General features: G+C 37.0%; 7 protein-coding genes across 7 annotated transcripts in view; 2 read left to right on the top strand and 5 right to left on the bottom strand.

Moving 5' to 3' along the window:
* Positions 1-1,358: 1,358 nt before the first annotated feature.
* On the top strand, positions 1,359-7,292 carry LOC129577200 (BOS complex subunit NOMO1). Its single transcript, XM_055463831.1, has 7 exons — positions 1,359-2,143; positions 2,411-2,794; positions 2,926-3,088; positions 3,412-4,482; positions 4,625-5,071; positions 5,409-6,405; positions 6,509-7,292. The coding sequence occupies exons 1-7, from the start codon at positions 2,001-2,003 to the stop codon at positions 6,907-6,909; spliced, it is 3,606 nt and encodes a 1,201-aa protein (XP_055319806.1). The 5' UTR covers positions 1,359-2,000; the 3' UTR covers positions 6,910-7,292.
* A 476-nt stretch (positions 7,293-7,768) lies between these two features.
* LOC129577201 (uncharacterized) lies at positions 7,769-12,117 on the bottom strand. The gene is made up of 5 exons (XM_055463832.1): positions 11,823-12,117; positions 9,284-9,458; positions 8,828-9,202; positions 8,628-8,762; positions 7,769-8,424 (listed from the first exon to the last, which is right to left on the bottom strand). Exons 1-5 carry the CDS (start codon positions 12,034-12,036, stop codon positions 8,046-8,048), a joined length of 1,278 nt encoding a protein of 425 aa, XP_055319807.1. The 5' UTR covers positions 12,037-12,117; the 3' UTR covers positions 7,769-8,045.
* Positions 12,118-13,161: 1,044 nt separating this feature from the next.
* On the bottom strand, positions 13,162-14,173 carry LOC129577028 (copper transport protein ATOX1). The gene is made up of 3 exons (XM_055463394.1): positions 13,876-14,173; positions 13,735-13,810; positions 13,162-13,485 (listed from the first exon to the last, which is right to left on the bottom strand). The coding sequence occupies exons 1-3, from the start codon at positions 13,882-13,884 to the stop codon at positions 13,349-13,351; spliced, it is 222 nt and encodes a 73-aa protein (XP_055319369.1). The 5' UTR covers positions 13,885-14,173; the 3' UTR covers positions 13,162-13,348.
* Positions 14,174-14,464: 291 nt separating this feature from the next.
* LOC129577025 (ATPase WRNIP1-like) lies at positions 14,465-17,077 on the bottom strand. Its single transcript, XM_055463390.1, has 6 exons — positions 16,187-17,077; positions 15,856-16,094; positions 15,490-15,664; positions 15,240-15,423; positions 15,046-15,179; positions 14,465-14,865 (listed from the first exon to the last, which is right to left on the bottom strand). The coding sequence occupies exons 1-6, from the start codon at positions 16,925-16,927 to the stop codon at positions 14,662-14,664; spliced, it is 1,677 nt and encodes a 558-aa protein (XP_055319365.1). The 5' UTR covers positions 16,928-17,077; the 3' UTR covers positions 14,465-14,661.
* On the top strand, positions 17,063-18,992 carry LOC129577026 (cyclin-dependent kinase 10). The gene is made up of 6 exons (XM_055463391.1): positions 17,063-17,228; positions 17,327-17,460; positions 17,536-17,608; positions 17,727-18,332; positions 18,431-18,649; positions 18,753-18,992. Exons 1-6 carry the CDS (start codon positions 17,219-17,221, stop codon positions 18,920-18,922), a joined length of 1,212 nt encoding a protein of 403 aa, XP_055319366.1. The 5' UTR covers positions 17,063-17,218; the 3' UTR covers positions 18,923-18,992.
* On the bottom strand, positions 18,972-19,541 carry LOC129577027 (39S ribosomal protein L42, mitochondrial). The gene has a single exon (XM_055463392.1). It carries the CDS (start codon positions 19,491-19,493, stop codon positions 19,080-19,082), a length of 414 nt encoding a protein of 137 aa, XP_055319367.1. The 5' UTR covers positions 19,494-19,541; the 3' UTR covers positions 18,972-19,079.
* A 226-nt stretch (positions 19,542-19,767) lies between these two features.
* Positions 19,768-25,243, bottom strand: part of LOC129577050 (uncharacterized) — a 45,793-nt gene continuing 40,317 nt past the window's right edge. The window contains exons 18-26 of the mRNA XM_055463466.1: positions 24,809-24,909; positions 24,589-24,704; positions 24,265-24,483; positions 21,764-21,984; positions 21,463-21,559; positions 21,158-21,303; positions 20,928-20,987; positions 20,547-20,726; positions 19,768-20,389 (exon numbers count right to left, since the gene is read on the bottom strand). Of these exons, the coding sequence (XP_055319441.1) occupies positions 20,249-20,389; positions 20,547-20,726; positions 20,928-20,987; positions 21,158-21,303; positions 21,463-21,559; positions 21,764-21,984; positions 24,265-24,483; positions 24,589-24,704; positions 24,809-24,909 (1,281 nt within the window). The 3' untranslated portion in view covers positions 19,768-20,248. The remainder of the gene's footprint in view (positions 20,390-20,546; positions 20,727-20,927; positions 20,988-21,157; positions 21,304-21,462; positions 21,560-21,763; positions 21,985-24,264; positions 24,484-24,588; positions 24,705-24,808; positions 24,910-25,243) is intronic.

Below are 25,243 nucleotides of genomic sequence, written 5' to 3' on the forward strand. Positions count from 1 at the left end.
ATAAGCGCGCACATTAGTGTTAAAGTGAGTCAAGTAAAAAAAAAAGACTTAATGCGGAAGAAAGATAAATTTCCTAATTTTCCTAATCATATTCATCGTTCGTCTTTGAAATACATGTTTCAAATGTTGAGCCCAAATAAAACGCGCACATACACCGACATAAACGCACTCGGAAAGAGAGAGAGAGAGAGAAAGAGAGAGGCACACCGACCATCAAGCACGAATTCGAATTATGCCGAAAAATGTGGTTGGTTTGTATGGGCCTGTGCATGCGACACGATACCGCGTGTTACCGAATCCGGTACATTTTGTTCATTGTATGCATGGCTGTCATTAATTTAATATGATCAAATTTAAATACATAATAAAAATTCCAATTTTTATCAATAGTCATATTGTTGTTGTTGTTTATTTCTCTCTCTCTCTTTAATTTCTGGTGTGTGCATATGAAGCGCTAACCGTTTAAATAAACGGTTAGCGCTTCATATAGCAAATGCTCACGTCTCTCTCTCTTTCTCCCTCACTCTCTATTTCTCTGTCGCACACGCACACACTCTAGCGCCTCTACGGCCGACAGAGTTTTATGGACTTGCTTAAGTTGGCGTTTGCCAGTTATTCGTATTATGCTGCCGTCTGATTCTCCAATATCTATGAGGCTAAACGGTAATTTCTGCCTCGCAAAATGCGATTATGGCACATCATTTCACGCCATGCAAATTGCAAAAATCCGTGTGATTTAACTATTAATCATAAGAGCTGGGTGAACACAACCCCAACCATCACACTGATAGAAAAGCCCAAGCGTAGAACCGATTTAAAGAAACAAGCAAAAATACACACACACACTCACACTCATCCAAATTTAGAGCATTCGAAGCAATGCAAGAAAATATGGAAACAATTTTTAAATGATTTTGTATATGCATGCGCTTCTAGGAATGGATGAAAGATGATGAAGAAGAAGAAAAAAAACGAATAAATATCGTAAGGCAACAACAATAACAAAAATGAATTCAAAAACATAAATTTTTCGTTTGTACTTCGAAGCTTAATGGCCTCGGACGTGTGTATGTGTTATTTAAGCAAGCGCACGACTCTGTGATTAGTGATGATAGAATGCATAAATTATAATGAAATGAATTGAAAAACATTTGTAACAATTTTCCAATTAGGCCTATTTCATTTTTAATGCAATCCCACTTTCCACGGTAGTTTTCATTATTTATAGGAAAATGGAGTGTTTGGCCGCATTTTCACTTGTACGTGTGTTTGTGTACATATATTTTTCGTGCGTTCGCCCGTATTCGCCCTGCGACTACGATTCCACGAAATGAAGTCGATTTTGAACGGGAAGGGTTTGGAAATAAGTAAAATGTGGGTTCCATCACCTCTGATTATGAATTAGTTCCTGCGAACGCAAATCAACTTCGAGTCATAACCACATTAATCATACGTTAGAGCGAAATTGTGTACAATATTATTATTTCCTTCGACGAACACCCTCTAATCCAGGTTTAAAATCAAGAAAACAAAATCTATTCGTGATTCGAACGCATAAATTCAGAAATCTCGTGGAATTCTTTTCTTTACAAAAGCAAACTATTTTATCAGGACATCTGATTGAAGAAGAAGAAGAAAAACCAGTCGTTTGCAAATTATTCTGAATAGATGGCGCAACGATGAGCTTTTTGCTTGATTCAATGACACGAAAAAGCCATTCGAAGAAACTGCAACATCAGCGCCAATGACAAGGCGATGGCGACTACGTCAGCTGTCATGTGCTACCTGTCACATTAATGAACCCTAATCAACATTATCCGATACATGCTTAAAACACATCGTTTTCTCATTACAATTCGCGGCTATTGGCATAGCCCAATTCATTTTTATCGCAATTCGATGGTTTTTTTTGTGTGATCATTCAGTTTGCATCCAGTTTTCTTTCTTATCCAATTCATTTAAATCATAAATGCATTAACCGAAAATAGAGAATAAAAATAATGACGAGGTTTCATTCATATACGACTGCAGTCGTGTTAATTGCATTCAATTTTCTACTTACCCGGGCCGATGATATTTTGGGATGCGGTGGATTTGTAAAAAGTCATGCGGACATTGATTTTTCGAAAGTTGAAGTGGAATTGTAAGTAAAATTTTACGATTTTCAATGCGAAATTTGATTGTTTTATTCGTCGGTGTAAAGTGAGAAGAAAGAAGTTTTTTGTGCAAAGTGTCTTTCGGTGTCACACATACACACACACCAAATGTAATACGTGTAAATTCTGAACTAATTAGATTTCATACATTTATTTGACCATCGATGGTCAATTAGTTCTTTTTTTTTGAGAATTGATTTTTTTCTTGCCACATGACCCAAACGCATTACCTTATTTTTATGTGTGTGTTTCAGATTGACCAAACAGGGCAGTTTAAAAGATAAAACCGATTGTTCACCATCGAATGGATATTATTTTTTGCCGGTTTACGATAAGGGCGAATATGTATTGAAAATCTCACCACCGCCCGGCTGGAGTTTTGAGCCACAGCAATTCGAAATCAACTTTGATGGGAAAACAGACATGTGTAGCCAAGGAAAAGATGTAAATTTTGTGTTCAAAGGTTTCGGTATCACCGGTAAAATTGTCGGTGTCACTGGCAATATCAAGGACGTCAGCGTTGAACTTCAAGCATCCAGTGGAAGTGACACTCGCAAAACCGTGTCCGATATTAATGGTGTATTCTATTTCACACCCGTCATTCCCGGTCAATATACCATTAAAGTTAGCCACAAAAAGTAAGTTACAACTTTTAGAACTGGCAAATTTTGCCACTGGTCTTTGCATGTGAAATTTGAAATCATAGCCAAGCAACAGCAGGCGGAAGAATGATCTAAATATTAAATGTTTTTTTTTTGGGAAATTGTAGCTGGTATTTCGAAAAGTCAGAATATGTCGTCACGGTCACCACTGGAAACACTGAGCTGCCAAGTAATGCATTTGTCGTGTCTGGATTCGATGTATCTGGTCAGATCTCTAGCGACGGCCAAGCCCTTCAAAACGTTGAATTCGTTCTGTTCAATCGCAAAAACGTAAGTTTAAACCAAAACTAATCGAATGTTCATTTATTAAAATCTTTTCAATTCTTGAATACAAATTAGAAAGGAACATTTCTAACTAACGGAAATCCGTGGAAATAATGAAATAATTTTCATTGAAAATTTATTTGTTTTGTGCCATCATTTCCCAAAATAGAATCTTGTTCCTTATATTTTTCTTATTTTTTTTTTCGTTCAATAAGCTGCACTTGCTGTAGCCGATTTAAGGCATATTCAATCATTTTTTTTCGCTGTAAATAATCTATTTCTCAAATAAAAAATGTCCTAATAAAACTCTCGATTCGTTTCCAAAATAGCAACGTCAAGCATCGAAATGTAAATCGACGACCCTTTCACAAGTTGCATCGGCCAATGCTGAATATGAATCAAAACCTTTCTGTAGTGCAACACCATCGGCAAGTGGCCGATTTAATTTCCAATCGATTGCTCCAGGAAAGTATTCTGTGCAACCATCTGTCCAGAGTAAAAATATTCAATTCCACATTCGGCCCGAATACATTGAGTTCGAGGTGACGAATGATGCGGTTGAATTGAAACAAAGTTTTGAAATCACTGGCTTCAGTGTGTTCGGCCGTGTACTCTCCGCCGGAAATGGTTTTGGTGTTGCCAATGCAAAGGTGATTTTGAATGGGGAAAAAGCAACCACAACACACACTGACGGAACATACACATTGAAAAATATCAAGGCTGACACATACAGAATTACGGCTGAAGCTGAAAATGTTCAGTTCGAAGAACGAAGTGTGAAAATTTCAATTGCCAGCCCATCAATACCTGACATCGTTGTGTCAGCATTCAAAGTGTGTGGATGGGTGTTGTCACAACATTCGTACACAATTGCCATCACAAAACATGCATCGACATTCCACACTCAAGCCACAAGCCAAAAGGGTACGGGTGAATGGTGTACATTCTTACCGCCCGGTAAATATTCAATTCAAATTCTAACCAGCTCAGAAGATTTGGCATCGGGCATTCAATTCTTCCCGAAACATCAAAACATCGAAGTAAACACATCACCACTGTCCGGCATCACATTCTCACAACTACGTGCAACGGTTACCGGCGATGTTAAGTGCCTGTCTGATGGCGATGGAACTGCTCAGTGTCGTGCATCAATCATTTCGCTGAATCCACTCGATGCCGATGGCAATCGTAACGGACAAGTCATTACTGCTTCGTTGACAAATGGAAAATACAGTTTCTCAGAAGTTTTACCGGGAACATATGAAGTGTCCGTTCCAACCAACTTACTCTGCTGGGAAAGTAACACTCTTACATTGATCGTTAAGAGTGCCACCGAAATTGTGCCGACTTTCGTTCACACCGGATACTTGGTATCGGTATCGAGCTCACATAACACTAAAGTAAGTGAAATTGGATCAGGTGGACAGTCAGGCTGGAAAAATCAGTTCTAATTGGCTCTATTTTCGAAATTGGATTTTAAAAAATCATAAATATTTTTACCAATGTCATATTCTAAGCTATAACCTCTTTTACTCATCTCAGATGGCCTATGTGTTCCGATCAACAAAACCTGAAGAATCGGCTTCGAAAGAAATCTTCTTGGCACCGGGCATCAATTCGTTCTGCGTGGATAAATACGGTCATTATGATTTATCATTTTCAGGTTGTCACAGCTACGATTCAACGACACCAAAATCATTTAAAACGGGCGAAGAAAAACCGGTTGCCGTCAATGCCGTCAAGCATCGTAACGGTGTTCGCATTTTGTCCGATATCAAATCGGCTTTTAAAGTACTCGTCGAATCGGAGATCGGCGAGAAGAAAGTCATTTCATTCACGGAAGAAACGACTAAAGTCAACGGCAAATTTGCATATCGATATGATTTCGATTTAGAACCATCGGCCAAATTGACACTCACCCCACAAAGTGATACCATCCTATTCACACCACAATCGAAGGAAATTTATGGTGCAAGCGACTGTATTGAGGTTAGGATTTTGACAATTAATAATTAATGATTCTTTTTACTTGATTATTCATTCAAGCATGAAATGAATGCTCATTCGAAATTAATGTCGAAGAAGACTTAAGTATTCTATTATACACAATTTTGTTTGTAAACTATTGCTTCATCGCATTCAAAAGTATCTATTGAACATCAGAAAAAGAAACTTTCAGAATCAGAAGAAAAGGTTTGAATGTAATTTTTTTTTAGTTTTTGCTCTTTGAAGTTTGAACTGAAGTTTTCTTTGATGTTCATCATTTCAATTCCATTCAAATTTATTTTCATTCTTTGATTAACAATTTTTTTCAATGTTCATTTAGAATGCCTTCACATTCACCGCTGCAAAGGGATTGATAATTAATGGAAAAGTCACACCGCCAATTGGTGATGTGAAAATCACGCTAACATTCAGTGACAGCCCAGATCTCTCACCAATCGAAGTTCTTACATCATCGAATGGTCAATTCAAATTCGGTCCATTGAATGGAGACTTGGCGGTTAGCTTGTCCGCATACAAAGAATCGTACATCTTTTCCGAATTTGACAGTGAACGTGGCGAATTCAAGGCGCATAAATTGTGCGAAGTAATTGCAACGGTAAAGGATGAGCTTGGCAATAAATTGTCTGGTGTTTTGTTATCATTGTCGGGTGCGGAAAGTTATCGTAAGAATTTGGTAACCGGTGAAGATGGCACAATCAATTTTCATTCACTGTCACCCAGTCAATATTATTTGCGTCCAATGATGAAGGAATACCGTTTTGAGCCATCATCGAAAATCATTGATGTTAAAGATGGCGAAACGGTACGTGTCGAACTCAATGGCAAACGGGTTGCATTCTCCGTATTTGGATCGGTGAACTCATTAAATGGCGAACCATTTGCGGACGTTGTCGTTGAAGCTCGTGCAGAGGAACGTTGCGGCCAACATCAAGAAGAATCATCTACTGAACCAAATGGACAATATCGTATTCGTGGACTTCAACCCGGCTGCGAATACAGCATTCGTGTACGATCGAACAGTGAAAATTCGGCAACCGTTGTCGATCGCACCGTGCCAATCGCTCGACAAATTACCGTTGACAAACAAGACACTCACAACATTAACATTATCGCCATTAGCCCATTGAATTACATTGATGTGATTGCCAGAGTGACCGCATCAAACAATGAATATTACAAATCGTTGCGTGTGCAACTATACAAAAAGGGCAACGCCGACAGTCCGCTCTATTCGCAACGCGTTGAAACACCGATCTCCGTCAAGAGCCGTGTCAATCCGGGCGCATTGGTCTTTTTCCCACGCATTCCATTCGATGGTAAATCCTATTTTTTTTCATTTTCATATTTGATATTATGGTATATAAGCAGTGTTTGATCAAGCAATTTTGATTCATTTCTTCTTTCTGATTCTCCCCTTAGGTAAATCCTATGTGGTCGAACTCACCACAACATTGTCGGAGAAAAATTTCAAATTCACCCTGCCCATTGAACATTTTGAGGCAAATCGTAGTACAATCTATGTCGATTTAGATTTTACACCCGAAATTCGACTCAACGAAAATGAACTGAATGAAAATTCATTTTCCGCACTAATCTTACTCGGTTTAGTTGTAATTGCATTTTTCAAACAGGAGCTGGCCGTGGAATTCTTCTCATTCCTATGGAATAAAATCAACGTTGTCGCGCAAACGGCCATCAATCAGGCATCATCACCAAAGAGAAAAGACAATCGCTTTGATGCCACATACAATGACAGCGAAATTGAAAAACTTGCGCAAAGTATAAACGCTACCAAAAAGAAGAACGTTCGTAAAACGTAGATCAAACCGGACGAACAAGATTCATTAATAAGATAAAACGATGCGGTGTTTTTAATTTTTTTTTTTCGAGTCGAAATGCGAAACAATTAGTGTGTAAATTTTTTCTTGGGTTTTAAAACCGAATGTAAAATTTCAGGATGATTATTATTATTATTTTTTTTTTGTTATTTCCAATTCCTCAAGAAACTTCATGTGCAGTGGTACCATAAATTTAGCTTTTTAAGATTTAATACCAAGGTGGCATCAGCCGCACGCCACATCTTGCGTGCTATTCAAACGGAATTAATTTATTTGTAAATGAACGATGTAAATGGATTGAGTCTGTTATATGAACAATAAATTATTTCCTAGTGGATTAAAATATGGAGAGAAAAAAAAAAAAACAGGATTTGAATTTTGTAATGAGTCGATTTTGGTGATGGAATTAATTCACATTTCGGTGTTTTCTATATTTTGCATGTCTTAGCATAGTTGAGTATCAATCATTTTCGGTCAAAAATTGATTTGATCTCAAAATTGAATTTAGATCGAGGAAAACCACTTAACTTTTATTGGATAAAATTGAGATAAGTAAAATTCTATTGAGATTTTTCGCTTGCGAACGATGCTTTTATTTAATTATACTCAGGTCAAAAGGCTGCGTACAATTTCAACACTGAATTCTATCAATTCTATTTAATAGAAAATAATATATCAGAAAAAAGTCATAACAGTCAAGTTATATTCAGTTCTCACCTATTTAGACCAACTTTGAATTTTTCAGTAGAGTGATTTCAAATCGATGAGCCTACAAACTGAAAAATGTGTGTCAATTTCAAACAAAAAATGCCAATATGTTTTTTTCCCGCCATTTCAGCTGTTTTCTCTATCGAATATTTTCCGAATATTAAAGTAATAAAATCAGTGATGTGTCTTTTTTTTTTGGTGAACCATTTAATCACCAAATTCGATTTATTAGACAGCATTTTTGTTTGTATTTTTTTTCTTCTTTGCAATAATTAAACCCGAGACATATATTTTACATAGAAAATCCTTAAGCAAATAATTAAGTAAAAATTACCTTGATCTAGACAATTCAAATGCAATAAATAAATAAAATAAATAAATTCGATACAAATAAATATTATGAGTTAAAATTAACCGGATTTTTGCATAGCAATTCGTCGATTCACGATGAAATTACGGATTGGTATGTGTGTTCGCTTGCGACGAATGATGTTTATGCTATTGGATTCTTTTGGCTGTTCATCCTGTGAATCACCAGCACGTTCTTGTTCAACGTTCTCTCCTTGGCCGATGGATGCGTCGGATTTTTCAGTGCTTTCTTCATTTTGAGTGCTTTCTTCCACTTTCTCTTCATTTTTTTCCACATTATCATCGTCGCTGTCGTCATCTTCTGCTTCATTGTATTTTTCAGCATCTTCGCAATCGTTGAACACTTTGGCGCATTCGGAAAACTTTTGTGGCTTCGCAACATTCTCATCCAATACACGATAGCGTTCGAAGAAATTACGCCTGGAATGGTGAAATAATCGAAAAGAAAAACAAAAGGAAATCAAATAAAAATGAATATTATATTCGAAGAAAATCAAATCAATCAATAGCCGAATTTAAAAAAATATATCTAAAAATGACTTTCAAGAGGAAAAAAAATCTAGAACAAAAATCATGAAATTTTGAAAGAAAAAAAGAAGAATCAATTCCATCGTCATCTCTACCCGATGAATGAAAATGCCAGTCGTGTGATTGGGTTGGTTTGAGCACGGAAATCGAGTTCACAGACAAAACGCTTTCGGCAGCCATCGGTATCAACACCTAGAAATCGGAATGCCAATTCTCCAATGTCAATGAAGCTGAAATATACGGAAACATTGCGTCAATTCTATTTGTAAGATTAAAAATTGTGTGGAAAATTTACTCGACTTGTGGTTTAACAGCGCGTCTTCGGCGATGTTTTCCAACGCGACGGTAAGTGGGTGACATTGCCGGTGAATCACTGGGCGATGCCGATGATGACGGCGATGGTGGGGCATCGCTTCCCGGAGAGGAAACGCCCTGTGGTGATTGATCTTGGAAGTGGCCAAAGTGATCAAAATCATGCGAGTGATTCTCGTCGTGATGATGGTCATGGAAATCATGTTCGTGGTGATGGTCGTATGCATACGATGGAATATCCGAATGAATGGTTGAGTCATGATATCCGCTGTATGGATCGTAAGAGATGTGGCTCAAAATATCATTTGGGCTTGAGTACGATGTGATTGGACTGCTAAAAAACGTTGAACCACCATATCTAGTTTTATTTTCATGAGAAAAAAAATGAACATGTTCAAATTCAGACATTTCGATTCTTTGAATAAAACAAACTACTCACGTGGTATCATGAATTGGATGGATTGCACCTTCGCGGTAATGATCACCATGGCACTTTTTGGCTGCCACAAATTTTGTATAGTAATACACACCAAAGGCAACAATCGAAGCGACAATTATGATTTTAAATTTGATGGCAAACAAAATAGCCAATGCATGCAAACCACCAAATCCCCCTGAAATCAAGTCAAATAGACAGTTTATTCATCGTGTTGAATTTTGGATTAGAAAAAAAATTGAATTTTTGCAGAAAATTAGTCTAAAACAAAATGATTTAACTTCATGTGAATGAGTTGAAACTGAAAATGATTAAAATAAATGTTGATGAAATTATTGTTCAGAAGAAAAAAAAAAACTTTGGACGCATAAAAGAAGCATATTTCATGTGCAAAAAAAACGCTTCTGAACAAAATTGCATTGCAAAAGCGATTCGGTTGTAAATGTTCAATAAGCATGGTTAGCCATTCGTGGCAGCGGCATCAACGACGACAGTAGCAGCAGTAACAACACCAACATTCATTTTACAGCTTACAAAATTGGTTGAGTGAAAGTCGAAATTGCTCAAAGCAAAACTGAACACGTGTAAAATAAAGCGAATCAACTCAGCCGACAAGTGATGTATGTCCCGAATAGCCGTGATCGTCTAGTGGTTAGGACCCTACGTTGTGGCCGTAGTAACCGGAGTTCGAATCTTCGTCACGGCAGTGTTGACTCACTGTCACGGATGGGACTTTTTTTTTCACACTTTTTTGCCATCTTTTATTTATTGTTATCAATTAAATGACTAATTTTCACATTTTTTCTAAGAAAAAAAATTTTTTCCCCAGAAAAATGCTTAAAAAAAAAATGGCAATGTGAAAGACTCGATTAAAAGAATCAATGGAACAACTGCATTTTGAACGGAATATAGCAAATGAAAATATTTACTGAGCCACACAGAATAGAAAGGTGTCAATTTGCTATAGATAGCATTGAAAAGACTTTCTTCGGACCGTTTTCTATTCGTTTAAATAGAATTGTCACATGAAAAACTGCGTGCAGTTCGTCATTTGTCAATTAGCGTAATTCCACGAAGCAAACTTGCCTTTATATTTACATCGATAGATTTTGTAAACAGAGCAGAAACCAAAAAAAGTTGACAATTTCCAATGTGCAAACATTAAAAAGTGAAACTAAATCGATTTTTAGCATTAAATATTTTCGTCTCTCTGTCGTTTCTTGTCAAACACGTGCTATTGAGCATTGGACTAACTGCGATGCTCAAGCATGTGTGTATCTATACAAAGATTGATAGCGATTGAGTTTGAGTGTTTTGTAAACGTTGAAATAATTTTGAGAAGAATCAAAATGGAAAATAAAATATTCTTAAATCGAATGTCATGCATGAAGCTTAGTTTCCGAGTTTTATGTTTGAAACTAAGCAGAGCATTCGCTTGTATATATTGCATTCGCAGCAACTGATTAACAATGTTGTAAAATTCAGAGTAAGACGAATGAAGAGAGGAAACACGTTGAAGCAAAATATATTTGCCAAAGTGAATGTAACATTTTGAGCAAGTTTGAGACCATTAATCCACCAAACGAAAAACCAGATCAAGAAGAGAGTGCGTGAGATGGTGAACTAATGAAATAAAATACATTAAAATTACAACGACCTTAATCTTTCACTTGTCGAGCACATGCACGAACATATCTCCCATACTTTTTTACGTTGCTTTCAATGAATAACATACTCATGGCGATTCAACTAATATTCGGAAAAATAAATATTGAAAAAAATATTTTTTCGGCGAATTTATCGATGAAATTGAAATATTTTTTATAAAAAGTAACATGGCATTCGGAATAAATGATAAAAAAAAAGTCCCATCCGTGACAGTGAGTCAACACTGCCGTGACGAAGATTCGAACTCCGGTTACTACGGCCACAACGTAGGGTCCTAACCACTAGACGATCACGGCTAATCGGGACATGTTTACTTCATAGTTCCAATCGTTACAAGTATGAGTAACACACGCATTCACTCCGTTTCACTTTGCTGAACCGACGTTCGTACGTACACAGTCGATATACACTATGCACAAGTGACTCTCTCTCTCTCTCTCCGTCTCGCTACACTGTTAAATTTGTACGGAGCATTTTTTCTGTTGTTGCTTCAAAATAAACCTCAACGGCGTTGAACCATTTTGCTTTGCTTTGATTAGCTCACCGTATATTTGCTAATGTTTCAATTCGATGAGTTTTTTTTGTTGTAAATTATGATTTTTTCCCTTGTTATTTTACAAAATCATTTTTTCATTTTTTAGAAACAAAATTGACTTTTTGTTTAAAATTTGCTCCAAAATTAATGTTATCGAAAAACAATTACTTTTCAAAACCTAATTGCATTGAAAAGGAATTTACTTTTTCTTTGAAAAGTGCAATTTTTTGCGAAAAAATCGAATAATTCAATTCCAATACCAAATTTTTGGTCGATTTTCTTGGACTTTTTTTTTGTTTATATTTCTGTAATAATTGAATCACAACCAAATTTACTTACACAACGCATGAAATGGTAACAATCCGAATGGGAAGAATTTCGAACTGCGTCCTTCAACCGAATAATTCTTTAGATCTTCTTGCCATTTATCGGTTGCATTCAGGATATTCGATGCCATATCGTAGATTTGTTCGACTGTAATATTTTCGTTTGCAGCCAATGTCACATTCAAAATGCTAACGATGCCAACAATAATGAGTGTAAATCGAATCATTTTGAAGCGATATTTTCGTTGCTTAAATTGTTTGATATTGATTTCAATTCACTTTTCAATGAAATGTTTGTATTGTTTCCAGTCTGTGGTCACCGTTTCGTGAAAAAAAAGAACACGAACGTTTTTTCAAAGAAAATGCACTGTTACTTCACTTGTGGTGAAACAAGGAAAAAGATAGTTCGAATAAAAAATAAAAAAATACTTTGAAAACACAGTAAAGGATCACCCTAGATTAAAATATTCCCATGTTGTGTGTGCGCTTAATAAGATAATCGGATATGTACTGACTGTCTGTCGGTGATGGCAAACATTTTTATATTAAATCTGTTCTCGCGATAATCTTCAAATTAAAGCTCTAATTACTTTTCATCACGAGCACATCGAATTTGAAAAGCGTCGATAATGTTGCGGTTTTCTTCCATCCATCCACACAACACTGACGGCCAAGAGTTGCGCTTGCAGCTCGATTCGCCAAACTTGTCGAAGAGAAGAGAGAGAGAGAGAGAGAGAGAGAGAGAGAGAGAGAGAGAGAGAGAGAAAAAACGGCAGATGAAGAAGAATCGTCACTATATACGTTCACCAATAGAGATCAATAGCAACCTAATCAGCAGCGGCTGGTCCAGGCAAACAATTCTCACACGTTCAACATTTTGAGGCAGAGAGAGAGAGAGAGAGAAAAAACAGTCTGTTGATCTTGTTGTTTACTTTCGTCACGATCATATCATGGTGTGAATTTACGAACGAACGAAACACAAGTCCAAAATTGTGCCATAAAGAAAGCGAAATTCTAAGCTAATCTCTCCGGCAAGTTGAGCCCGTGAACAATTCATGCGTAATTCATTAACTGCATGCACAAAATGCACGTCAATCGTTAAAAGTCGTTTCATTTTCATTTTTCTTTGCCTCTATTAAAACGGGTAATTGTCACATTTTTTTTCCACCGAATCAATTTGAATAACTTTCATTGATCACGATGCGCTAAATCTGAACCAATTTGTCGCAAAGTCTGTTGTGTATGTTCAAATGAGCGAAGATCAGTAGAGGCGTGAATTAAACTGAAAGTGAAATTTAGTTCGAAGTCTGTCTCCGAATGTGATCGATTTAATACAAAAAAAAAGACATTCATTGGAATTCTTATTGAATTTTATTCAAAAATATATATTAAAACGATGTTTAAAACCATTTCTGTTCTTCGAATAATGTAAATAATTGGGTATTTAATGGAAACGCTGGACAAACTGCGTTAGTTTGTCTGCATTGTCATTTCATCATGTTTCGTTGAATCACAAATTCTTAATTTGCATATAAACATTCAATTGGCTAGTCCAATGTAGTTGGTGGTTTTTCCGGTCTTCTTGATGACTTCCAATAGTTGGTCGGCATTCAGTTCGGCCGATGTCACGAACACTTTCTTATTATCCAAATCAATTCGAACATTTTGCACCTTATCTGTAGAGGGGAAAAAGCGAATCACGAGTTCATAATTGAAACAATTGGTTTCTATGTCTGTTGCTGTTATTCATGTGAAATTCTACAGATTTTCAATTCGATTGAATTTCCAATGATGGCTTTAAAATCTTATCAATCGTAACATCGCCGCCGATGACAGATAAGATAAGAAAGGTGAAAAGAAATTCCGTGAGCAATCGACATGAAACGTGTATGGAAAATTTTTACACACAAAAAATATACTCTTACCGCCCAATTTTCCCAGCACCTTTTCTACTGCTCCCGAACAGCCACTGCATGTCATCTCAACACTGAATTCGTGTACCTAATCAAACGAATGCAATTTATAAACGTCAAACGATGCTACGAATTTAAACAATCAAAATTTACCTGCGACATTTTATCTTCACCTTCTTGTCGATATTTTCACCAAAAATAAATTGCGATTGAATTAAATTTCGTTGTTTGATTGCTCGCTCAATTGACCTTTCAATATAGTTTGTGATGACAAGTATACTATTTCTCATCTGCCAAATGCCGCTGCCGTTTCTGTTGCTATATTTTACTTCTGAGTGGACAATATGTCAAGAGGCGCTGTGTGTTGGTACACAATCCAGATGCCTATGTATTGCATGCCGTTCAAGTGTATGGGCGAGTGTGTGTAGAATGTGAGCATCTTCAACGTTAACAAATCTACTCATTTATTTTGATTATTTCATATGAGTAGAATTTACCGCCGCGGAAATCATTACTCCAATGGCATTTTTTGCATGCATCGGTATAAATTGAACGATAATAGATTTAGAATAGAATGGTGTACTATTTTTAGGCGATTTTACTATTCATTACTTATAAATTGAAAGCAAAATCAGAGTGCAGCAGATATTGGTTCGTCGCAACTGAACAAAATATCCACTCAAACTCTCAACAGGCACAGACCACCATAAACAGCAACGAATTGACTTTTTATCATCCAACATTTTCCTTCTTTCATCACAATGGTGATTTTATTCATCAAATTCATTACTCGATTTCCACTTTTCAGTGGTCAACAGCTTTACGAAACGAAATTTTACGGAACATCAAAATCTAAATTTATATTTTTAAAGACTAACATAAACGTTTGTTCTTAAATCACAAAATAATCAACTGGAAACAACATAAGTAATAATTTTTTCATTCAAAATAGTAACGGTCCTCCATTCCTTCTGGCATGTATTGAAGGCCGGACTCATCTTTGTGGGCCATATTGTAACCTTTGCCATAGTTTAGATCCTTCATCAGTTTCGTCGGAGCATTTCGCAAATGCAATGGCACTGCCGGCTGTGGACCTTTGCAATCTTTTATGTCTCGTTTACAGGCAGCCACTGCATCGTCCATCTAGAAATGAGAGAGAACAGATTTAAAAATAAATTATTTACTTTAAATAATTAATATTTTGATAGAAAGCGAAGTTTTTAGTGAAGAAGAAAATTCATAAGAAAAAGTTAATCCATTTTCAGTTTTCGAGATGAATTCCATCTGATGGAAAAGAGCCAAATTTTCGATTCTACATATTACCTCTCGACTCTTTGGAGCTCGTGCCAAATAAACGGCGGCTTGTGCGATTATGACATCGGCCTCGGGCATTCCAATCAATTGAACAGCATCCAAAGCTGACAGTGCAACGGTCACGGCTTGTGGATCTGCCAATCCTAAAACGAATCAATTGATTAATGAAAATTCTTAAAATTAAATGCCATGCAACAAGTTACCGATATCCTCACTGGCCGCCCGAACAAGCCGACGAACAATAAATCTTGGATCTTCACCTCCGAGCATCATTCGCGTACACCAATACAAGGTGGCATTATCGTCAGAGGCACGAATCGACTTGTGAAGCGCTGATATCATATCATAATGTGCATCGCCTCGTCTGTCATACAGCATATGTGAGCGCTGGAATTTTGGAAATTAGAGAGAAAATGAAAATGGATATCAATGGAAAAAAAATGTTGTCTTTACTTTAATGCCATCCTTGATTGAGCTCAGCGGCATGAATTTCAAATTGAACTTTGTGTCTCCATTATTGTTTTCCTGTAGCGATTCCATGGCCAATTGTAAACTGTTCAACGCGATCCGAGCATCGCCATCGCATATTTCAGCCAACCATTTTATGGATGATTCTTCGACACCGACTCTGGAAATGAAGCCAAAATAATTGAATCGTTCTAAAAAGAATAACTAAAATGATTGCAAAATAGGATCTGACAACGAATTATCCATTCGAATGAGTCAAAAAGGGAAATTGAAAAGGAAAGAAGAAGAAAAAAAAATTCGAAAACATGTGAACAAATCCGGCCAGTATAAACAATCAAAATTTACGCTTACTTTGGAGTGAATCCGAGTTCCTTAAACGATGGATACTCGTCTGTTGTACTCAAAATAACGGCTTCATACACTTTCAGCGAGCGCTTCAGAATGTCGAATATATTGTCTGTGCTCAATTTCTCGAGTACAATAACACGACATCGACTGAGCAATGCCGAATTCAAACTGAACGATGGATTTTCTGTGGTGGCCCCAATCAATGTAATAGCTCCGCTTTCAACGTGTGGCAAGAAAATGTCCTGGAAAAGAAATCGCAATAGTTTTCTCATTACTTTTTTCCGCAAGATAATTTCAATACATTGCAAAAACGATATGCATGTGTGTGCCATACCTGTTGCAATTTGTTGAATCGATGAATTTCGTCCATAAATAGTATTGTCTTGCGACCGAATTTCTGTTCATTCTTGGCTACGGCAACCGCTTGTTTAATGTCATTCACCCCGGCCATTGTTGCTGATGTTTTAACAAATCGAATGTTTTGTGTTTGTTTGCATCGATTGGCGATGACATGAGCGAGTGTCGTTTTACCGACACCCGGTGGCCCCCACAATATCATACTTGGTGTTTCATTTTTGTCCAAAATTCGGCGTAAAACGGCATTTTTATCCATTATGTGGCTTTGGCCAACATAATCATCTATCGTTTCTGGTCTCATTTGTTCAGCAAGTGGAATGCTTTGTTTCGTCGCGACATTTGTCTGTTTCGCTGTGTCAAATGATGACTTTGGCGTTGTTGTTGTTGTGGATGATGATGCTTGAAATGTTTTTGAACTGGTTGACGGCGATGCAAGTGGTTCGGGTGTAGCATTGTTTTTGTCATTGATGTTTTTTGTCTTCTTCTTTGCATTTCCCGGCGGTGATGTCAATGGACTTGCTTTGTACCCATTGAAAATACTGAAAGTACGTTTGTTATTGTCCTTTGTTGTTTCTGTGCTACTGCTGGTGGTGCTACTGCTACTGGCACTGTTCAAAAATATACACCGATTTACATGCACCTCAATTGCATCGGTTGCAAAATACTTTCCGCAAATTGGACACTCAGCGTCCGAAGATTCACTTTGTTTTTCATCCATTTCAATGCCACTTTTAATCACAGCGGTACGGATTTATTCAAATGGTGAAATACAACAAAAAACAGACACATTTAGACGAGTGATACAAATTTGCGCGTAAATTGAGTTTGACATATTCACTTGCGGCTATGTTCATGCCTGTCGGTGAGTAGAATGAAACATTCAAGAGATGTCTGCTGTTGGTGTGCTGTCACATAAACACACTCATTACATTCGATTTCAAAGCAAAAATTCTGTTTTCATTTTGACTGCCGTTTCAAGTGAACTGCAAACAAAAATCAAGCGGACAACATGGTCTTGGGTAATTTAATCAGAATGTTTCCCGAATGATTGCATTAAAACTCATTTAAATAATAAATCAGCTCATTCTCATACGATGCATGCTTTTATTCATTACAGTTAACATAAATATTGTGGATGAGGACCAGAAAAAAGCAGTGCCATCGTATGATCCACAAGCACCGGTCACGAGAAAAGGTGTGCTTCGGTCATTACGAACTGGACGACCCATCGAAATCCGCGAGGAGGATACGGTTTGAACACTTTTTATGCCAATCTTTCAGACCAAACTTAATTGAACTCTCTGCTTACTTTTCTTCGTCACACAGCTCGGACGATGTCGATTGGTCACAGAATTTGAAAAACTCAATCGCATTGGCGAAGGAACCTATGGTGTTGTATGTGAGTATTTTTAATTTAAAAATGTGAAATTATTTCCGTTTATATTGACTTACATTGGTTCTTCAATGAACAATAAACACATAAAATTCATTTTTTTCCTCTCGTACAACACTTTCAGACCGAGCACGTGATTCACGAACGGGTGAAATTGTTGCATTGAAACGTGTTCGAATGCAACAGGAAAAGGATGGCCTTCCAATCAGTGGATTGCGTGAAATTCAAATTCTAAAATCGTGCAGCCATCGCAATATCGTCAAATTGAATGAAGTTGTCGTTGGCAAAAGTCTTGACAGCATTTTTATATCCATGGAATATTGTGAACAAGACTTGGCCTCTCTGCTTGACAACATGACACAACCATTTTCCGAAGCACAATCCAAATGCATTATTCTACAAGTGCTGAATGGATTAAAGTATTTGCATAGCCATTTTATTATTCATCGTGATTTAAAAGTATCGAATTTATTGCTGACCGACAACGGATGCATCAAAATTGCCGACTTCGGTTTGGCACGACTCTACAGTAATTCCGAAACAAAAATGACACCCAACGTGGTGACACTATGGTATCGTGCACCCGAACTGCTGTTTGGCACCACGGTTCATACGAAAGCCATCGATATGTGGGCAGCGGGATGCATTTTGGGCGAACTTTTAATGCATAAACCAATGTTACCGGGCAAAACCGAAATTCAACAGATTGAAATGATTATCGATTTACTGGGTAAGCACGAGAACAAATGATTGAACCAAATTTTTCTTCAGTTTTTTGCTTTGAAATTTTTTTTTCAAAATTATTTTTACCAAAATATTTTCTTCCAGGTACGCCATCGTCTTCGATATGGCCCGAATTGTCGTCGATGCCAGCTATGAAAAGTTTCACCCTGAAACAACAGCCGTACAATAATATCAAGCAAAAATTCTCGTGGTTGTCAAGTGCCGGTTTGCGGCTACTTAACTTTTTGTTTATGTACGATCCAAAGAAACGAGCCAGTGCCGAAGAATGCCTGGAGAGCACATACTTCAGGGAAATGCCATTGCGTATGTGTTAACGACTTATCCATTTCATTCCAAACCCTTCAGAATAACTGATTTCATCTTAAAAATATTACTCATTTCGTTCAATGTTTTTTTTTTTGCGTAGCTTGTGATCCAAATTTGATGCCAACATTCCCGCATCATCGAAATTTAAGACATCAACCGGTGCCTAGTGGTAGTCAGTCACATCATCATTTGCCGCCTGCATCAAATGAGCCAACTCTGCCGCTGAGTGATCTTTTGGGTTCATTAATAAAGAAGAAACGATACGACTAAGCCCAATAACATGAAATTTCCATTTGAGAAAAAAATAAACAAAGGAATATATAACATTTATCTCTCCAGATTTCATATCCTCGTTTAATTTTATTCGAACTTCTACAACAAGAGAAAATTATTCAAAAAAAAAATCATAAAATAAAATGCGTTACATTTATAAATATTCTCGATCTGGTGGGGTATTCTTTGCTTTACGATCACGTTGTCGTGGTTTCCAGACGTGTTTTGATGTACATGTAAGCTTCATGAGTTCTTGTCGGGCGATTTCTGGATGTTTGGATCCGAATGCTTCCATAGATCGTTGAATGGCTTCATCCTTCAGTAGGGTGCTGGTTGGAATAGCGGGTGGCGGCAATGGTTTCGAGTATTCGTACGGGAAATCATGCGTTGGATGCCATGAAATGAATGTGGTATCATCACTGGTTGTCACGACTTTTTCGACTGTGCTCAATGATCCAAGGGCCGTAGTGAGAACATTCGAAGATTTTGGTCGAATTTGTGTGTAACAATTGCCATTTAAAAAGTGTTTTGTTAGATTTTTTACACTATTCAGGCGTAAGGCTGCCATTTTTCCGCAATTTTGTATGAACAAATGTAAGCCTCGTCTGACAGCTGTCATATCTCAACAACAACATCCTACAGCACCGAATTGATGTGGTATAACACGAGCTTATAACACTTAGCATTGAATGTGGATGATTTTCCATAGAGGGAGCTACTACTTACGGTTTTTTTGTGGCAAACGCTTTCAAATCTTCTCTTTGCAAGAGCAAACACAACTTTTACCGTACTAAAATTCAAATTCATAATATAAATTTTTTCAATGAGAAATAAAAAACTTCTTTTTATTGTGATACATTCAATTTTTTTTTTATTTCTATGTCAATAAATTCACATCGTCATTGAAGTATATAGCATTTACAACGTTCTTCTTACTTATCTACGATTTTCTTTTCTCTCTTTTTTTCCTTTTTTTATGTACATAAAAAATTGTGTATGCTTTCTGGATTGTGTATTGAAGTGTTGATCGATTCGGGTAGCGATTCAATATCATTCATTCTTTTATCGACTTTAAAAATGTCCAAGTAAAGTAAGAAAATTGAATCGAATTGAAAACGCAATTATTTTGATTTTTCTTTTTTTCTTTTCCGAAAAGTTGGGTGCAAATGTTCCGACAAAATGTGAGAATATGATAAGTTACAGTTTGCAGGAGGGTTTTTGTGGTACAGTATAAAAACAGAGAAGGAGAGCATGACAGACAAATGCCGAAAATTACGAAAAGACACACAAACAAATCATACAAACACCAAATAAAATTAATCTCTATTCATTGTTATCGTAACCAGTTTGGATGTGTGCATTGTATGCCTCTTCATTGCGTTCGCTTGCCGATGCATATTTGGTCATGTCATTGTAACGTATTGGATAGGTGAGTTGATTGCCATGATCCCATGTGAAAAGTTCCTGCGAATGCAAGTGCCATAAGAAAAGTGTTGTTGAAGTGAAATGGGAACAGAAAAAGGAAAGAAATAAAAGCGACAAATAAAATGATGAATTCATTTGTCATACTTGTGTGTATGATAATGGTAATGCGATGACAAAGTAGAGCGATAGGAAATACCTTGGTTTCTGGATTATATAAAGCCATGGTGGTATTTTTGAATGGATTGGTAAACGATAAGTTGATATCATTCAAAATGTAGCCGCGATACAAATCCAGTGCCAAAAGGATTTTCGTATTTCGTTCGGTAACTGAGTCGATGGCATACAGCACACCGCAAACGATGAACATTTCACCCACCTGCAAATAAATCATACACGTTGAGAGAGTGTAAAGTGCGTGGCATGAACACCAAGCAAATTTATTGAGAAAACGAAAGTTGTATGTTTTGTGGCCCAACAGCATGCACGAAATTCCATAAAGAAAACGGCCCATCTACACACAACTCATGTCATGCTGATGTACATAAAACAGAGATGAATGGGTCTGCGTTGAACTTACTTTATTATGATTTATGCTAATATTCCAACCGTACTGAATTTCCAAAGTGATTGCATCAAGCTAATTGATTCGGGTGAATTGAAATAGGAGATAAAGCGGAGAGAGAGAGAGAGAGAGAAAGAGAAAGACGATTTTAAAATCGAATAATTCGCTTTTGAAGTTTGTTGAAATAAGTTAAGAGAGAGATTTTTGCACTTGTGCCTTCAGGGGGATATCATCATCATTCTTACCTTAACCACGTATGTGTTAGTCGATTTTGGTGTTGAGTAAATTGCCCAAAGTCCATTTTCATCGGCATTCAAATCCACATAGTTACATTTGGTTGTGTAGAGATAGTGATCGCCAGTCCATTGAAATTCGGGCAATGTTACATTACCTATGTAGAAAGCCAAAGCAAAACGAAACCAAACCGTATAGTATATTCATGGCATCAGATTGAAAATGTTTCATTAAAATTTTGCATGAATACAATTGAGGCGTCAGAGGAAGTGAAATGAATGGAGCTGGCCGTTGTATGCTCCCATGAAATACTTACAAATTGTTTCGCGCTTCTCCAAATCGTATCGAATGATGGTCGGGCTGTCTTTCTGATGATAGTAAAATGAACCATTATAGACCACGTGTGCGTTGCCCTGTGAGCGTCGACATAGCAAAATTAAAAATGAAAGCGAAAAAAAAATCACATGAAATAAATTAAATGGGATTTTCCACTCTTGGTGTGCCAACCAGTCACCATCAACAACAGCCGAAATACACTGTAAAACCCGACAACAACAACGAACAAAATCGGGCAACCAACGAAAGGATGAGATGTAATCGAGAAAAATGAAACATACTTGGAATCCGGGCGACTTTAGGCGCAGCTCATTCGCTTGATTATTTCGGAAACTTGTTTTGTCGGCAAATTCATAAATGATGCTACGATCCGTTTCATATGTGGTCCATATTTTTTCGCTGAATTCTTTTGTGCGTGGATGAGAATCTTTTAGCCATGATCCATACGTTACATCTGTTGATTTATGATAAACTGGTTTTCCGACAGCATACAGCACACAATCTGCAGGAATAGAGAGAGAGAGAGAGAGAGAGAGAGAGAGAGAGAGAGAGAGAGAGTAAGCAAGAAAAGAAATGAAAAAAAAATGGAACACGAATAAAAACAACGGCAAAAGCAGCACCACCGGAAAAAAATATCCACTGAGAACCGAAGAAACAAAAGCACAGGCAGGAATAAAAAAGCTAGTACACTGTGCCAACGATGATGATAGTCCGATCGGGGGAAACACGGAATAAAGCCAGCGCGTATCAAAGTAATACAGACAACAAGTGAACATTGCGGATAATGGGAATGAAGAGCATAAGTGAGAAATAAACAGTGGCAAAGAGCATTGCACAAACATATACTATAAAGTCGAGTAATAAAAGTGAATAAATTATTTGCGAGCGAGAGACGAACATGGAGTGAGCAAAACTCGCTGAGAGTGCGAGAGAGGCAAATGACAACACAGGAATAAAAAAAAAGAATCAGCAGCATTATCATTTTTAATGTTTACTCTTTTATTTAATCTATTCAGAGAGAGAGAGAGAGAGAGAGAGAAAGAGAGAAAAAATGCTGAGCGAATAAAACCAAGTGGATAACGGAAAGCATAGCTTCAAACAGAATAAAAATGTTTACGTCATATACAACGAACCGACAAAATAAAAACACAAACAACCAAACATATAACCGAAATGAAAGAAAAATCTGAATTCCAACGCTTTTGAAAACGAAATCACACAAAAATATGGATGGACTGCGGGCCAGCCGCACAGAGTGCAGAAGCCAGAGACGCGAAGAGAAAAAGAGCGACACAACGAATGACGGGAAGGGAGGCGAGAATTTAAGAGAAAATGAGAATGAAAACTGTGTGAGAATTACAAAATGTGCACTGGATAAACAAACAATGTTCAGTGTGGCGTTAAGGGAGCACTTATTTATACATTTTTAATATGTTTTCAGCGTGTAACCGTTGTGCCAAGGATTCAAAATCGAGAATATTTTGTGCTTTCTCTTTCTCTATCTCACTCTCTCTCTCTCTGGCTTTTGCTCATTCGCAGCTCCGCTCTTTTTCGCTCTTGTTATATATATGTTATGCCGTGTCGCTTTGCCAGCTTTCTGCTGTTGACTGTCTGAATGAGTTTTTGAGCAATATGGAAATGCTCATAAATAGCATTGAACCCTTTTACAAAAACACTATCCTCTTGCATTTTTCTGCAATTTCCATAAATTTTTACGCTTAAACTGTTCATTTTTTGTTTCAAACACATACAAACACACACACACACACACACACACACACACACACACACACGTGTATGTACGAACTGTGCCGTTCATGAAAACAAATCACTTGCACGTTCATTCTAATAGTTTGGTGCCGCTTATCCTTTTATTCGGTTTGTGCTCAATGACGTGCGCATATTGAAAGAATTAATATTGTGTCAACGAATGTTGAATACTTGACACCCTAAAATTAATCTGACATATTTGCTCTTTTCAACAGATATTAAATATTCCCAGAATGGGAAAAAGCGAGAGAGCAGGAGAAGAAGAAAACGTAAATAAAATTGATTCACAAGTCATTTTCAATGCTTAAAGTAATTTATTTCGGAATGTGTGTGCCATGTGCCCCATCTTTTGACTACCACGTTCTATGACGGATTTGATCCGTTCATTAAGTGCATTCAATCAAGCTTCAGTTTTACCATGGCACAAAATAATAAATGATGAAAGATATATCTCATCAACGTATTTGGGACGACTATTTATAGCTGGAATTTCGGAAATCGGTTACTAAATACGAACGAACGCATGCACGCACGCACAAACGAAATGCAAACAATGCGCTAACATCAAATTAATGAACAACGAATGAAGAAGGATTACGACCATTTCGCAATCCATGAACAGTGTGAGTGCATTGGTTGTGTTTTTTTCCTCACCCTCTCGTTGTTTTCCATGAAATAAAACAACCAGTGCAAGAGAGTCGAATTTTAATTTCGATGGCACAAAAATAAATGCATATCAATTAATTGTATATTCATTTCGAATTCACTCTCAACGCAAATCTGTTTTTCCGACTGATGGTTTTTTTTGTTATGCTTCTTTTTTTTACGTTTCGGGTGTCCCTATTAAGGAAATTATTCGCATGAATACTGAACTGAATACGTTCTCACCATTAAAATGTATTTACCCATGAACAACGAATAATAAATGCCAACGATGGACACAGAAAACACACACACACACACACACTGATAAAGTCAACAGGAAATTAAATGCACAGAAACGCATACATACCGAATGTTCGATTTGTAATGCCCGGAAATCGAATGCCTTTAAAATGCAATTGTCGAATGTCAACATCATGGATGTAAGCATTGTTGCATCGATGTTCATCACAATTTGGTGCTGGACAATTTGGCGGTGGACAAAATTCACTGTATGATATGGGCTTTGGTGGTAGTGTACCAAACACTGCAATATCCGAATATGTACGCGTTGGATGACGTGCTCCATCTGAGGAAAATGACAATAACAAACAATCAAACAAACACAATAAAAAAATCAACAATTTTCTCCTCGTTATTTTTGGAATTCGGATCGGAACAGAAAAAAAATTACCATAAACGAAAAATGTTGCTGCTGTGGTGTTTATATCATTTTTGCTAACGCATTCGTATTCACCAAAGTCTTCAGGTCGAACATTTGTTATGTTCAAACGCATCAACGATTTGTAGCTGCAAAACAATAAACAAATTTATTACACACGCAAACACGAGTGACAATGAGTGTGAGAGAGAATAGAGCGGTCTTTTGTATTGATATGTTTGAAAGCGCTTACCCGTCGGTGTAGGTTTCCATGCGATATTTATCGTTTTGGTCGATGATTCGATTATCTGAACGACGTTTCCAAAACTTTAACGGCTCCGGAAATGCTTCCGTCTAACAGAGACAACAAAGATAACAGTGGATGGGCGGGGAGGAGGTGCATGGGCGGAAGATAAACACACAGAGTGAAATGCCATTTAGTTGTAATCAAATCGGATAAGTTTATGAATGGAAATTATGAGAATTTGATCCAGTTTTGTCGTCCATAGACAATACCAAATTGAATAAGTGTAAAAGAGGGAGAGAGTACGGAGGGAGCTACAGTCGGTTTTTGTTATTTGACGAACAAATAACATGAATGGTGGTCTTTAAAATACACCAGCCATTTGATATTCTCCGGTCAACAAACACCAGTCGAAATGAATACCATCACACATCGGTGTGTGTT

Source organism: Sitodiplosis mosellana, unplaced genomic scaffold, assembly GCF_009176505.1.
Source record: "Sitodiplosis mosellana isolate CC-2019 unplaced genomic scaffold, AAFC_SMos_1.0 Smas_scaffold_6197, whole genome shotgun sequence".
NCBI lineage: Eukaryota > Metazoa > Arthropoda > Insecta > Diptera > Cecidomyiidae > Sitodiplosis > Sitodiplosis mosellana.

Coding starts and splice junctions, on each gene's coding strand:
- LOC129577026 (XM_055463391.1), top strand. Junction 17,461..17,535: donor AAATCCGCGAGGAGGATACG/GTTTGAACACTT, acceptor TTCGTCACACAG/CTCGGACGATGTCGATTGGT. Junction 17,609..17,726: donor AGGAACCTATGGTGTTGTAT/GTGAGTATTTTT, acceptor CAACACTTTCAG/ACCGAGCACGTGATTCACGA.
- LOC129577200 (XM_055463831.1), top strand. CDS start 2,001: ATGACGAGGTTTCATTCATATACGACTGCAGTCGTGTTAATTGCATTC. Junction 2,795..2,925: donor ATTAAAGTTAGCCACAAAAA/GTAAGTTACAAC, acceptor GGGAAATTGTAG/CTGGTATTTCGAAAAGTCAG. Junction 6,406..6,508: donor CCCACGCATTCCATTCGATG/GTAAATCCTATT, acceptor TTCTCCCCTTAG/GTAAATCCTATGTGGTCGAA.
- LOC129577027 (XM_055463392.1), bottom strand. CDS start 19,493: ATGGCAGCCTTACGCCTGAATAGTGTAAAAAATCTAACAAAACACTTT.
- LOC129577201 (XM_055463832.1), bottom strand. CDS start 12,036: ATGATTCGATTTACACTCATTATTGTTGGCATCGTTAGCATTTTGAAT. Junction 9,203..9,283: donor CATCCAATTCATGATACCAC/GTGAGTAGTTTG, acceptor AAATAAAACTAG/ATATGGTGGTTCAACGTTTT. Junction 8,425..8,627: donor CTGGCATTTTCATTCATCGG/GTAGAGATGACG, acceptor TCACCATTCCAG/GCGTAATTTCTTCGAACGCT.
- LOC129577028 (XM_055463394.1), bottom strand. Junction 13,486..13,734: donor GGTGCTGGGAAAATTGGGCG/GTAAGAGTATAT, acceptor TCCCCTCTACAG/ATAAGGTGCAAAATGTTCGA.
- LOC129577025 (XM_055463390.1), bottom strand. CDS start 16,927: ATGGATGAAAAACAAAGTGAATCTTCGGACGCTGAGTGTCCAATTTGC. Junction 16,095..16,186: donor GATTCAACAAATTGCAACAG/GTATGGCACACA, acceptor TTTCTTTTCCAG/GACATTTTCTTGCCACACGT. Junction 15,665..15,855: donor GAACTCGGATTCACTCCAAA/GTAAGCGTAAAT, acceptor CTTCATTTCCAG/AGTCGGTGTCGAAGAATCAT.